The 13,388-nt window shown below is 41.4% G+C and overlaps 1 protein-coding gene across 2 annotated transcripts in view; it reads right to left on the minus strand.

The window, feature by feature from the left end:
• Window positions 1-12,650, minus strand: part of AASS (aminoadipate-semialdehyde synthase) — a 45,180-nt gene extending 32,530 nt beyond the window's left edge. For both annotated transcript variants that reach the window (XM_061640130.1, XM_061640128.1), the window contains exons 1-11: window positions 12,518-12,650; window positions 9,122-9,344; window positions 7,460-7,636; window positions 6,517-6,601; window positions 5,761-5,828; window positions 5,425-5,571; window positions 3,670-3,748; window positions 3,458-3,585; window positions 2,964-3,112; window positions 1,231-1,353; window positions 465-576 (exon numbers count right to left, since the gene is read on the minus strand). In XM_061640130.1, coding sequence (XP_061496114.1) covers window positions 465-576; window positions 1,231-1,353; window positions 2,964-3,112; window positions 3,458-3,585; window positions 3,670-3,748; window positions 5,425-5,571; window positions 5,761-5,828; window positions 6,517-6,601; window positions 7,460-7,636; window positions 9,122-9,334 — 1,281 coding nt within the window. In that variant the 5' untranslated portion in view covers window positions 9,335-9,344; window positions 12,518-12,650. The remainder of the gene's footprint in view (window positions 1-464; window positions 577-1,230; window positions 1,354-2,963; window positions 3,113-3,457; window positions 3,586-3,669; window positions 3,749-5,424; window positions 5,572-5,760; window positions 5,829-6,516; window positions 6,602-7,459; window positions 7,637-9,121; window positions 9,345-12,517) is intronic.
• Window positions 12,651-13,388: the final 738 nt, after the last annotated feature.

The following is a 13,388-nucleotide window of genomic DNA, read 5'->3' on the forward strand; positions in this document are numbered from 1 at the left end:
GCATGATGTCATACCACTACACAGTCAAGTCGATTTAGCCATGGAAAGTATGACCAAGAAGAAATTAATTCTCACCCCCCAATCAGCCCCACTCTCAAAAGAACCCCCATGCAACTGGCCAGATCAGCAATACTGAAAATGCATACCGCAACAAACCAACATCCTTTGGAGAAAGTACATTTTATTGGAACAGCCCCGTCTAAGACAGGTTTGTGAAAGCTTCCATGTTTCCTGCATCTACATATTTCGTAAGAGTGGAAAAACTGTCCAGAAAAGCATTATTTGAAAAGACTCATCTAGTCTACAGTACTGATACTACAGAATCAACATTCAAACAGTTTCTATGAGACATTTCCTTTCAGCCAGTAACGTTTTACAGCAGATTTCCTACTTACAGGGCAGACCAGAAGTGCCACAACACACAAAAGCTTAAGCACCCAAAACTGGAACACATCCCCACTCACCATTTCTTCAATGTAGGGGAAAAGCATATCTCCAAAACATTCTGTTGATTCTATAGGAAGCTGAGCTGGCAAGTTGTCAATGGAACACATCAAAATCCCAGATCCTTCCACGCTAGAAGAGAGAGCAATTTGATTCCACATAACAAAAACTCTGTGTGCCATCACTCAACCTAACCTACTTCATAGGATTGTTGTGAGAATAAAATAGGTGAGGAAAGCAAAAAAACAGTAATTTTAGTTTGGATCCTAACTTAAGTAAGTTCATGGAAAGGTTTCCCATCCCTTCCTCCCCCTGCAACTGCCTCCCAAAACCTTCTGCAAGAGTTGGGGGTGCTCCTGAAAAATATGAGTTACAGCGGGGAAGGAGGAATCATCCCAAAATTGGCCTATGATCTTACAATTCATAGAAAAGAATTCATAGAAGAAAATTTCCTGTCCCCTCTCCCCTCCCCACCCCCCAACCATTCCCCCTTGTTCTTCAGAAAGGATCCCAACCTTCTCAAGAGGTTGGGGGGATGCTTCTGTAAGCACAGGTGGCTGCAGGGGGGTAGGGGGCATGAAAACTTTGCTTGCATGATTTTTTTAAAGTGACCTTATCGTATCTTATCTTATCTTATCTAAAGTGACCTTATCTTTGTGTGCTTGGAGAAGCCTTGACTTTATTCATCACAATTAAATAAAACAAACTGGAATAAATGTGTGGCGTTTTAAAACTGAGCTTTTAAACAAAAATACAGATGCATGCAAATCAGAAAGATCCTTTCACCTGTCATGAATAATATGCTGATCAGCATCGTACATGCAGAAGGGGCTGTCGATTGTTGTACATTCCGTCACAAATTCTATAGATCCTCCAGTATCTGCTGAGATGTCACATATTGCAACAAGTCTAAAACAAAATATTCAAAAGACACTATTTTTAATTTTAAAAACTGCTGAACAAGACAGATTACTAATGGAATAAATGAATAGATTTATTTCGGTCAAAGACCAGACAGCCCAATACAGTGCAATAGAGTGCAGCATAACTAGCTTCAATATTAAAAGGTAATTAAAATTTTGAGAACATAACATAAAATACATAAAACTCGCATAAAAATCATCATGGACTCATATTATAGAAGAAGTGTTAGCTTCCTCCTACATGCTATAGCAGCTGCGCAGAACGAGGCCACCTTCGTGGTAATCCGATGATCTTGGTCTGTAAGCAGGCAATATAAAAGGTCGGCCTCCGAGCTAGATTACTAATGGCATAATTATTCTACTGATGAACTGCTCTTTTCAGGGAACACTGGGACAGTAATTTTATAATACAGATAAAAATTGCAAACTACAGCCGATTCTAGATCAAATGGCAAGCAAGGAACATCTTCTCAATTCCCCTTCCTTTGTTTTAATTTTTAAAATACCTTATTTTTAAAAACTGCATTTATAGCCCATTTCATGACTTTGATGCACAACATGCCTGCATAATTTATCATCATCACTGAAACCAATAAATTTGCACATGTGGATACGATCACTCACAGCACACTTTAAATGTTAACAGAACATTGACTACACTGGTCAGTATGGCCAGCTTTGCAAGTGAACAATGCAAGCATTTAGACTCTTGAGTGTCAGCTGTTGAGTTGACAGTCGAGCAGATAGCCCAAGCTGTGCTGGTACTTTGGGTGGCTAATGGACATGACTAACTTTAGTTTCATTACTTTCAATGGTTCTTCTCCAAATGGGACTTAGTTGAATACAACCCTTTGTAACTTTCCACCGTGGCTGGCTTTCAACAAAGGGGGGCTTGTTGTTCAATCCAGGCAGACTTGTGTATGCATAAAGTGAACATGCCCATGGAAAACAGGGTGTGTCACTAATTTCCGTGGCAGCTTATCACTAGCAAAGACTGTTTTAGCATTATCATTATTTATTTATTTACTTATTAAATTTATATCCCGCCGTTCCTCCTAGAAAGTGCCCATTCCCGTAACAAGATTTATGCAGCCAACCCAATCAGCCCATTATGCCCAAATCCAAATTTCCTACTTGCGTGGAACCACTGAGGCCAAACACATTCCATTTGGCAGAAAAAGCTTTGCAGAGATTGAGAAATCAGTCACTGAACTAGTCCCAAATGGAATGGGATCTAGAAAACAACACAGATGCACAGGCAAATAGTTGCATATTCATTAGTTCTGCAAATCTGTTAATGACGCACTTATTGCGTCATCCTCTATATAGGGACAGGGAAACTGGGCTCAAACATAGGCAAATCAGATAGCTCAAGGGTGAACAAACTGCAGCCTGAGTCTGATTTCACACAGCAAAGAGCATGAGGGGGACATGAGGGGAACAGAAAGAGATAAAATTGAGGTCCCCCCATTTTTAGTTAGGGTTCCACCCACTTTTGGCTCTGGCTCCATCTACTAGCTTCAGTCCCCAATGGATAAAAAAGCTTCTCCAACCTGATGTAGTTAATGCTCACTCTCACCAAATAAAGTTTCTTACTTGTGTGGCAATTCAGGACATCCCTCAGTAGCAGCAGCAGAAGGTCGCAGAGGTGTCAGAAGCCTCTGTGCATCCTGTCTGCTTAGCAAACGTGGGGTATGTTGCTCCCAGTAGATTCCATTGATTACACAAGTAGCGTAAGGTGCAATCTGTAAATAAAGCCATCATTTCTTCATCTGTAAAGGAACCAATAACTTGATCCAAATTCTGAGCTACATGATTCAATAAGCAAAGGAAATGTGAAATGATGGGATCCTTCATGCTGATAGCGTGCCTCCCGTTGTTGTCTGCTGATAGGACATCAGCACCATGCATCTACATAATCAGCGGCTTAATAAAAACAAGAACAAAAAGCACTGCTCACATGAGCTACACCAACAGGAAACTGGGTGTTTCAGGTAAATGAGGTCTGGATATGGCAGATTCTAACTGCACCTGGAACACTTCAGAGTACAATAATCTCCTAAAAGGGAGAGATTAGATGTCGTACTCACATCAGTATTAAAACGAGATGTGTAGAGTTCTGGATGCTTGTCATATTCCACGGGGTCATACACCCCATCTGTCTTCCTCACAAGATGATGATGTCGACTCAGCACTGTTCCATACACTTTTCTGAGGTCTGCGGAGGAGCACAGTAAATAAAAGAATAACAACGGACACCACAAAGTTTCTGAAGCACATCACAGAATTGCCTAAGCAATACCTCCAGTTCTAGAGACTTCCTTCAGTTCATGGGGCTCCACAAACTCACAAGGGAGTGCATTAAACATTTCTTGGGCGCCCTGTAGATAAAAATGAGACCAAGAGTTAAGTTAGATTCACCAAATACTACAAAGCACAGTCGCAGTCACAATACTTCTGCCAACAACTGCCCTGCACACATTACAGAGAGAGAGTGTGGTGCTGGATATAGACCTATGAGACTGGAGTTCAAACCTCTGCACTGCCACATCACTTGCTGTGTGACTTTGGGCAACTCTCCCTATCTCTATCTTTCTCCAGTTCCCCAGCATATTATCTAATAATTTCTACTTGTTAGCTAGACCTTCAACCATTCCACTACACACACAACTTCTCCAGTGAAGAGATAGGTGAGTACACAGCTAGGGACTGCAGATCACTTCCATCACACTCTTTTAAGGGGCTCAGATTCTGGTAGAACAAATGCTTTGCACAAAAGGTCCCAGGTTTAATTCCTGGTATCTCTAGGAAGGTCAGAAAAAGGCTTCTGCCTGAAACCCTGAAGAGTTGCTGCCAGTCATTGCAGACAATATTGAGCTAGACTCAGCGTTACCCAACCTTTTTTGACACAACACCCCTTTGCAAAATCTTTTTGTGCCCAACGCCCCCCTCAGATTAAGTATATGCCAATGCTTCCTATTCTTCCCTTAAAATATGAGTAATGCATAAAAGGTATTTTCAATTATTACTAATCGTTTTTATCATGCCTTTTTATTGCACTTAGATTACACATTGAATTAAAATGAGATTTATTATAAAATACTAGTGTGATCCTTGAGCTTGATGAGTTTTGGCTAACTTCACAATATCTGGAGTATACTTGGATAGTAATAGTCTTAAGTCACCACGACTAACAATATCCAAACGGTTTCAATTCTTCACTAGTATGCGATTCACTGCACTAAATCCTCGTTCAACGAGATAAGAACAAACTCATTCAGTTTACCGGCATTGTTTCGTTAAACAAGTTCATTTAAACATCACAGAAACAACGGGTAGCGAGTGTGTCCCATTCCTGAAGAAAACCAGCGAATAACTGACTGTCTGCGTCACCCGTTTGCACACGGCACTCATCCGTTGGAAGAATGCACCCTCCACCAATACACCCAGCTTATCAAACACTGTCTTGTGATTGGTTCCAACATCCCTCAAGACAGCATCGGAACATTACCTAGTGCCGGGGCGTGGCTAATATCCCCATTCCTTGATATGACACTGGCCGCTATTCAGAATTTCTTTACTAAAGAGCACCCACTATTCATAGTGTTATTTCCATGAATTGAGACTATTAAATACATTCTAACTGGGGACAAAACAGTTTAAAAATTAATGATTTGTGTATTAAATAAAATTAAACTTAAATGCTTCAACTGTCGCATCAGACCGCCAAATGTCAACACCCCCTAATGAACCCAAACGCCCCCCTAAAGTTTGTAGTCACGCCAACGCCCCCTTGAAAGACGGAATCGCTGAGCTAAATGGACCAATGATCTGACTCAGTATAAGGCAGCTGCCTACATTCTGGCCATCACATGAGACAATTCATGTACGTATCTCTTTATTTCTATGTTAAAGGAATGGAATTTTTGTAAAATGGAAAAGGGCCTATAGACTTTCCAGAAAATATGTGCTAGCCTGATGTGTATGACAAGAGCAGCTAATGTTTTCGTTTCTGTGAGAAAATGCACTAATGCTACACATGCAAAGAATGCCTTACCCTAGAGACGTTACCAGTGCCTGTAAACACAAATGTTATGGGTCCAATCGATTTTGGCATCAGGCCTAGAGAAATTTCATAGCCAGCATCCCGAACTGCTTGGACAGCCTGGCTGCTGTTTCTGTAATTATGGGCCATACCAATGTGCTGAAACCAGAAACAGAAGAGTGATGTCAATAGGCCTTTCAGACAAATTAATACAACTTCTACCACCCAGTGTTCCCCTGGTAACTTGATACATAGGATCGTAGAACAGTGGAGCTGGAAGGGCACTATAAGACCATCGAGTCCAACCCCCTGCTCAGTGCAGGAATCCAACTTAAAACATAGCCTTACCATGAAAGGAGTATGATGTCCCAGAGCAAGGAATCGCAATCCCATCCCATGTAAAATATTGATCATACCTGGGTCAGAATGACAGTACACACAATTATTAATTCTCCAATATATTCTGTCAGAAGAGAGAACTAAGAGAATTAAAAGGGACCGTGGGATCATAATGCCTCAAGTGCCTAATGGACCATCTGCGCCAACCGGTGGAGCATCCACCATGGACCCATGCAAGAGACCCACCCAAGTCGTAAGCAATTTGAAATGGCTGCTTCAAGCAGCACATTTCATAGGGGAGCATGTTTTCCTGTCTCCCAAATCCATCTTGGCGACTTTATTTTTTTAAAATAAGCAAGACAAAGAGGCCATAACCCAGCAGCAGAGCACGTTTTGCATGCAAAGTCCCAGGTTCAGTCCCTGGCATCCCTCGTTATATGGCACAGGTAAGAGGTTGATGGGAAAGATTCCTGGCCCAAGACCCTGGAGAGCCACCACCAGTCAAAGGAGATGGTACTGGTGCAGACAAGTAGTCTTGACCTAGAATAAGGCAGTTTCCTTTGTTCTTAATGTCTCACTTAAGGTGTGAAAATGTCCACGATGGCACTGTAGAGGACTAAGAACTCCAGGTGATCGAAGCAAGTAAGGAAAGCAGAAGGATCCCTCCTCCCCCTGATCCCAGGCTCACTCATTAATAGCAGACACAAGACATAAATTCTTCTTGCAAAAATGTAAATACACAATATTAATATTCACTCTAACTACCTGCGACACCAGCCCACTTTCCAAAGGCGACAACGCGTATTCCTCTGTGATCCACCATTTTCTCATAATCTATCAATCGAATGTTCTGAAAGTGCAAACACAGTATGCACAGTCCACCCATTTGAGTATACTTTAAATATCACAGAAACCTCCTAAATAGATGCATCCAATGGAAGGAAAATCACTTCCATTCTTATATAAAATGCTTTAGGTTCTGTGCAATTATCACTGATGAATAAGAGTGTTAAATAAAAAGTGGCAAAGATAACTTTCCAGCCACTGAACATTAACTTCAGGGAAAATATACCTCTTTATTTATCAATTAATTAAAATTTATATACCACTTGATTGTAAAAAGCCTCTAAGCAGTTTACAAAAGACATTAAAATTATTGATAAAACAGTTAAAAATAAGTAATTAAAAACATTTTAAAAACAAATTAAAAACAGTAACAGACAAAAGAAATTAAAACGCATCAGCATCTATGCATCTGGATAGGCTTGCCTAAAACAACAGCAGCTTCATTGATTCTAATGGGTCTACTCTGACTAGACTATATATTTTTAAGCTAACACACACTGTGGTTAATTAATCACATTTTATTTATATTTATAAAATTATTTCTTTACTACCCTATCATAAGATATCATTCAAAAAACAAAAATGATTAAGGTAACTGGCTAAACAAAATAAAAACTAAACACCTGCAAAGGCCTGTCAGCTTTAAAAGGTCTTCAAGAGATATCTGCAAGTCACAAGCAAGGATGTCTGCCAAATCTCTGCTTGAAGAGTATTCCACAGCATTGGACCAACAACACTAAAAGCCTCACTTCTAGTCATGGAAAGCTAATATCACGCTTTACAAATATTTTCACTCTGCTGAACGTCCATTTCACAGGCTATTATAAAAAGAGTTAGCAATCTTCATTAAGTGCAATACTACCTTGCTTAGGATCTCATCCAGCAAGGACATATTTGCCTCCTGAGCTTTAATAGTATGAGAGAAGAATGCGTAGTTCTTGTTGGGAATTAGTTTATCCTCTGGAGGCCTCTTCACACCCACAATCAGGCAGGCCTCTGAAATGTCTTCCTGTATAATACCACCTGCTTTAACATAGTCCTGCAAACAAGACATTGAAGAGAAATTACCATCTTGAACCAAACTGAACAAAGGCAGAGAGCACTGAGATAGTCCTGTAGACACTCTTCAGGAAGGCATGCCTGATTTCTATACCAGTTACCCATTCCTGCAGAGGTGGGGCGATTCCTACCCTGCATAAGAAGACATGGGATATCATTCTCCTCTGCCAAGTCTAGATGGAGCCACACTCCCTGACAGAGCAGAATTGCAACGTACAAGAATTGCTATTTTCATATTAGAAAGACTAGAGGCTTTCAGCTGAAGATTTGGCTTGTGGTTTCATAAAAGAATGAAACTTTATTGTTTAAAGCCATAGGCCACCACAACATAGGTTTCATAAATCTATATGTGAACCTGGTGAAAGTGTCAGGTAGTTTTTGACTCCAGGCTTGATGGTCTTTGCCGGGGGCGGGGGGGGGAGTTCTTTAGGTGATGTGTTACTTCATTTACTTCGAAATAGGCTCAGTTGGCCCTGTTGCATTTGGTGCCCTCCTGCTCATTCTGCTAAGTGGGGACCTGGATGTCTGCCCCAAAGGCCTGCCCTGATTATACCAATGTGTCATCTTCAGCCTGTTCTGAACTCCTCCCCCTTCTGCCCATTCTTCCCAAATTTTCTCCCCCCCCCCACCTTGACTCCTTCGGACATTCTTTGGCATTCTCCTTCTTTCAGTTCTCTTTTCTGAAATGCTTCCCAGTTCTACTGAGCTGTTAGATGTCTGCCACCTCTTTATCTAGGCCCCTGTGTTTGCTTTTTCAACCCCTCCTTCCTTAGACCATTCTGCTTTTCCACCCTTCTCCGTAAGACAAGGCAACTCAGCCAATGCCTGTGGCAGCCTGCTTAGCCCCTCTATGACATAAGTGCAGTCCAGGCAATCACTGCCAGAGGCTTCATCACCACCATAAAATCACTCCATGTGTTGTAATATCAAAGGCCTCCTCTGTCTAATAAGTTTGATTATATATGCAAAACAAATGAACACTGCACATTTTCTTTCCTTATGATCACCCAGATGATCTTACAATCCTTCTTGTTTATATTTTAGTGGGGTGGTTGTGTTAGACCTCCCTTTTTATATAGCCAGTGTGGTATTGGGTTAGAGTGTCGGACTGGGATCTGGGAGATCAGGGTTCAAATCCCTCCTCAGCCATGAAGCTCACTGAGTGACCTTGGGCCAGTCACTATCTCTCAGCCTAATCTACCTCACAGGGTTGTTTGAGGATAAAATCAAGAGGTATGCGTACCACCTTGAGCTCCTCAGAGGAAAGGTGGGATATAAATGTAATAAATAAATAAACAAACAAAATATATATCATGGATGTGTTTTTAGGTTTTAATGTTGTTTTGGTTTTTATATTTGGTTTTAATGTTTGCATCATTTTTGTAAGTCACTTTGGGTCACTTTTTATGAAAAAATGACTATAAATACAATAAATTATAGCAACAACAAAAATGTTGGTACTTACTTTTTCATGGATGGACCTTCGATTCGACGGCTGCACCAGAACTTTGTATCCTAGGTTGGTTAAAAGTTTGACGTGCCGAGGGGCTAGAGGGGCTCTTCTTTCCCAGGCATTAACATCCTCCCTCCTGATCGCCAGGACAGATTTATGATAATGCTGCCACCTTGAAAGATGGTTCTCAAACCTACCACCTGTGCGTTTGAATACTCGGAGCATGATTAAAAACCTGACAGTGAGCAAAGACAAAGTAATAAGCAGATACAACATGAAAGTGTTTAGAAATAGCTGTTATTTGTGCCTCCCCGCCCCCCCAGAAAAATGCCTGGTCTCCTTAGAAATCTGCTGTAAAACTGAGGCAGTTATGATCTAACATAATGAGCAGTACAGAAGCTGTAACTGCACATTGCCAATTAACTGTGCTAATATCCAAACTTTCTCACACCAAGAAAAAAACCCTGAATGTTCTCTGCCTTACTAAATGAGAACAGGAACTAAAAATAATGGCAAGGGAAGTAATCATGTAACAGGTCAAAAGTCAAATTCAAGCAAGGAATTTTATCTCAAATTCAAGCAAGGAATCCCAAAATTCCAAGTAGTACAATCACTGCAAGAAGAATTAGAACACCTGACCTAAATCATCAATATAAGTCAACCAGTCACTTCTAACTTTTCATTCAGAAACTACAGACCTGAAAGTGCATTCATGTTGCCCACGGTAGATGGAAGGATTAACAGTACAAAGCATGAAGGACTCGGCCAACATTCGCCAAAACTCCTGACACCCTCACAATCACCAACACTTGCTGTCCTTCTTCCCACAGTCTAAATCAACAATTATTGATTTTATTTAAATATTTATACCTCCATCCGTAAATATCCATACTTTGCCCAGGAGAAGTTGCACTGGTGCCCAACCTTAACAACTGGAAAGTGCGGCAGGCCACGGAGACCACTTGAGCCTCCAGTAATAAAGCTGGATCAATCAGCACCCTAGCAGCTCAGATTGCATGGCTACCATGAAAACCAAAATGTCTTTGGCCAATTTTGGCCAAGTTAATGGAAGATTAATAGGAGAATGGGAATTCAGTCATTTTTCAAATTGTATGTTATTACTGATACATATTAACATTATAAAGTTACCCAACTGCAAAATTCTAATAGATTTCGGTACCAATTCAAATAGGAATAGGTTTATACACAAGTTCGATTCAAAATGAGATCTACTGACCATCTAACCTTAGCCTGACAGCATACCCAAGGCAACCTGGAACAATGGTTTTAGTACCAAAAACTACTGGAACAGACACACAGATAACATAATTTATTTCATCTACAGCTTTAACAACTTGGCTATTACAGTTATCAGCAAAGTACAGTTCCATACACATATTCACAATTCATCATTCCCTGGGACAAACAGTAGTTGCTCTTGGATGACTCAGATGGTAGAAAACATCACCAGACCCTCTCCCCTCCCTTCCCACTAACATCACCACAAGCACTATTCCCTAGAACTCTGTGGTCCAATGAGAAAAAATACATTGGCTTGGCTTTTTAAGATAAGAAAGACAAATGCATACATGGCATTTTAAACACATTTGTAACCCATACAGGACTACTATGTAACAATAAATAAAATCATGATCTACACATTCCCACACCTAAAGGCGCTTACATATTCCAGTCAGAACAATCCAGTATTATGGAACCCATACTAATCCAAATGGGGCTGCCTTTGATTTGAAGTTTTTCCTGCCATCTGGCTAAGTGGAGGAGAAAGCTTCACTTGATAACAGTTGCACAACAGGCAGAAAGATAAAAGGCTAAGAAACAAAGATGGCAACCCAAAGACTGCCTAAGCAATGAAACATCAGCTTGGCACAAACTGGATATAAATGATTACACAGCCCAGCACTGTGTCCTGGTCTTGGAGAATTTATCTCCTCTTCTACCTTTTTCTTCCACTCTCCTTCCCTTGTCTCTTGTCTCCTTAGTGTGTATTTTTTTTAAAAAAAAAAATGAGCTCTTTATAATCAGACAATTGTCTGACAATTGGGATAACAATATAATAAGCAAATCCAAGACCATTATTACTATAACTGGGAATCAGAAAATAATTTGTTCACTATGCAAACTGCCAAAATAAGTACCAAAGTTAGTATTAAGTAATATAGGCAAGATTTTTTATCGATCTAAGAACACATTATTGCTTAATCTGGAAGCCAATTTACACACTTTGAAAGATAGGAAATCCACATTCTTACAAGTCTAACTATCCTGATGGTGACTACAAAAATGTTATTAAAAGGATAAACACTCCGCATTAACTATCTAAATCAGTTGCAAATGCTACACATTTGCCAGGAACTATGAAAAGTGTTGGCCTCCTGAAGAAGCAACCTAAAACCCTAAGCAGAGACTTGTGGCACTTTAAAGATGAAAACATTTATAATGGCATAATAAATGTATTCATCTTTAAAGTGCCACAAGAGTCTTTGTCGTGTTTGCTGCAATAGCTAACCGGGCTGCTTCTCCGGAAAGACAGACCTAAATTTTCTTCAGGCTACAAATTCCTGACATCTCTAGACCTTAGGAACGTAGGGAGGGAGACAGAAGAGAGTGGACAGTCATTTGCTCACCATATTCATTAAGCTAACGTTTAAAAAAAGGCATTAAAAATGTCTAGAGTCCTGTTTAGTCTCTTGCAGCAAAAACAACACAGGCTTGTGGCCTTGAGATTACTTTTTGATGATGGTGATGACATAAGCTTTCGTAGACTCGAGTCCACTTCATCAGATGCTTGCCTCAGTTGCAGGTATAGGCACAAAGTGAAGGAGGGGGAAGAATTCATGGAGCAGACAATCCGGCTCATCTGGGCCACAAAAGCACTTACTGCAGAGTAGGCTGAGGGCACCCCTTTTTCAAAAAAGCAGGCGGTCTCTCCCAGTAATCCGCTTGGAAATAGCAGCCTCTTGTTATCAAACTGAGAGCTATAAACTTATAGACTGCTAAAGTGAAATGTGAAAAGAGAGGAAGGCAAGAGAGCTGATCGCCTGCACTCTCCAGTTTCACATTCCAGGGACAGAGCAGCTCTACCAGAGCCGACGCAGACTGGAGCCACGAGGAGAAGAATCGTCTCCGCCCCACTTTGTACAAGGAAATTTTGAAAATCCCCGGCCCTTTGCTTTCCCCAAGAGGCCTATTGCAAAAGATTTCAGGCGCCAGCGTCTAAATCACCCTGCAGGATCTGCAACAGCAGCATGGGCGCTGGGATTTCTAGAGGCTCCTAGGCCTCTGCTGCAAAAAGATCCTCCTCCAGCACCTAAGAGCGGCAAGCCTTACGCTTTCTACCGCAGACAGGCTGCCCTATCCAGAGCGCACATGAACTTCATCGCTTACCTTTACGGCAAAGCCTGGGAAAGACTCGGGAGCCTGACTGCGGTTCCCTAATGACGGCTGGCCTTGGGCAAGAGCAGGCGGCTGCTCATGAAGCGACACTCTTAACCGAACTTAGATGAGGAACAGAAATGCCTCCCCCTCTGACAGCCAATCCCGTGCGACCTCAAGGGTACAACCTTCCCCTTCCGCCAGTCGGAGAGGCTGCCCGGAGTTGCGTCACAGTCGAGCCCTCTCTTCTGGCTTAACTGCCCCTGCGTCGCTGGGCATTCCTTCGGGAGTTTCGCTTTGGATGCTTTGCCCAGAAAAAAATTCAGAGGGGGGAGTCTTCGAGCACAGAAAAGAGACTTGTGGAAACGTCAAGATCAACAGTTCGAGCGTGGCATAAGATTTCGTCCACTAGAGTCTCCTTCCTCAGTTGACAGATTGCATATTTTAGACTCGCACATACGCACAAGCTTTACATGCAAGAGGGGCCAGGTTCAATCCTTGATATTTGCAGATAGGGCTGGAGAAAAATCCCTGTCTGAAATCCTAGAGAGCTGCTGCCTGTCCGGGTATATTAAGGATGGTTAGGTTTACAATATCTAATTTGTTTTAGTAGAGCCTGGAGATGTAAAATAGTGGCTGGAAACACAGAATATTTCTGACTGAGCACACGATCAGCCCACAAATTGGGTTTCAGTACCAGAACGAAGCTGACAGTTCTGTGACACAAACATCCACTCTTGTTTAGAAGGGAGGGAAGCCCTTTATGTGTTGCTGCTGTTACACAACTGGGAGTCAGAATCTTTTCTTGCCTACTGCAAAACAGAAGATGATTTGCCAGTAGATCCCTGTCTAACTTCTGCCCAGTCCTGGTGTAAGCAATGAA

The sequence above is a fragment of the Rhineura floridana genome, chromosome 8, assembly GCF_030035675.1.
Source record: "Rhineura floridana isolate rRhiFlo1 chromosome 8, rRhiFlo1.hap2, whole genome shotgun sequence".
Classification (NCBI taxonomy): Eukaryota; Metazoa; Chordata; class Lepidosauria; order Squamata; family Rhineuridae; genus Rhineura; species Rhineura floridana.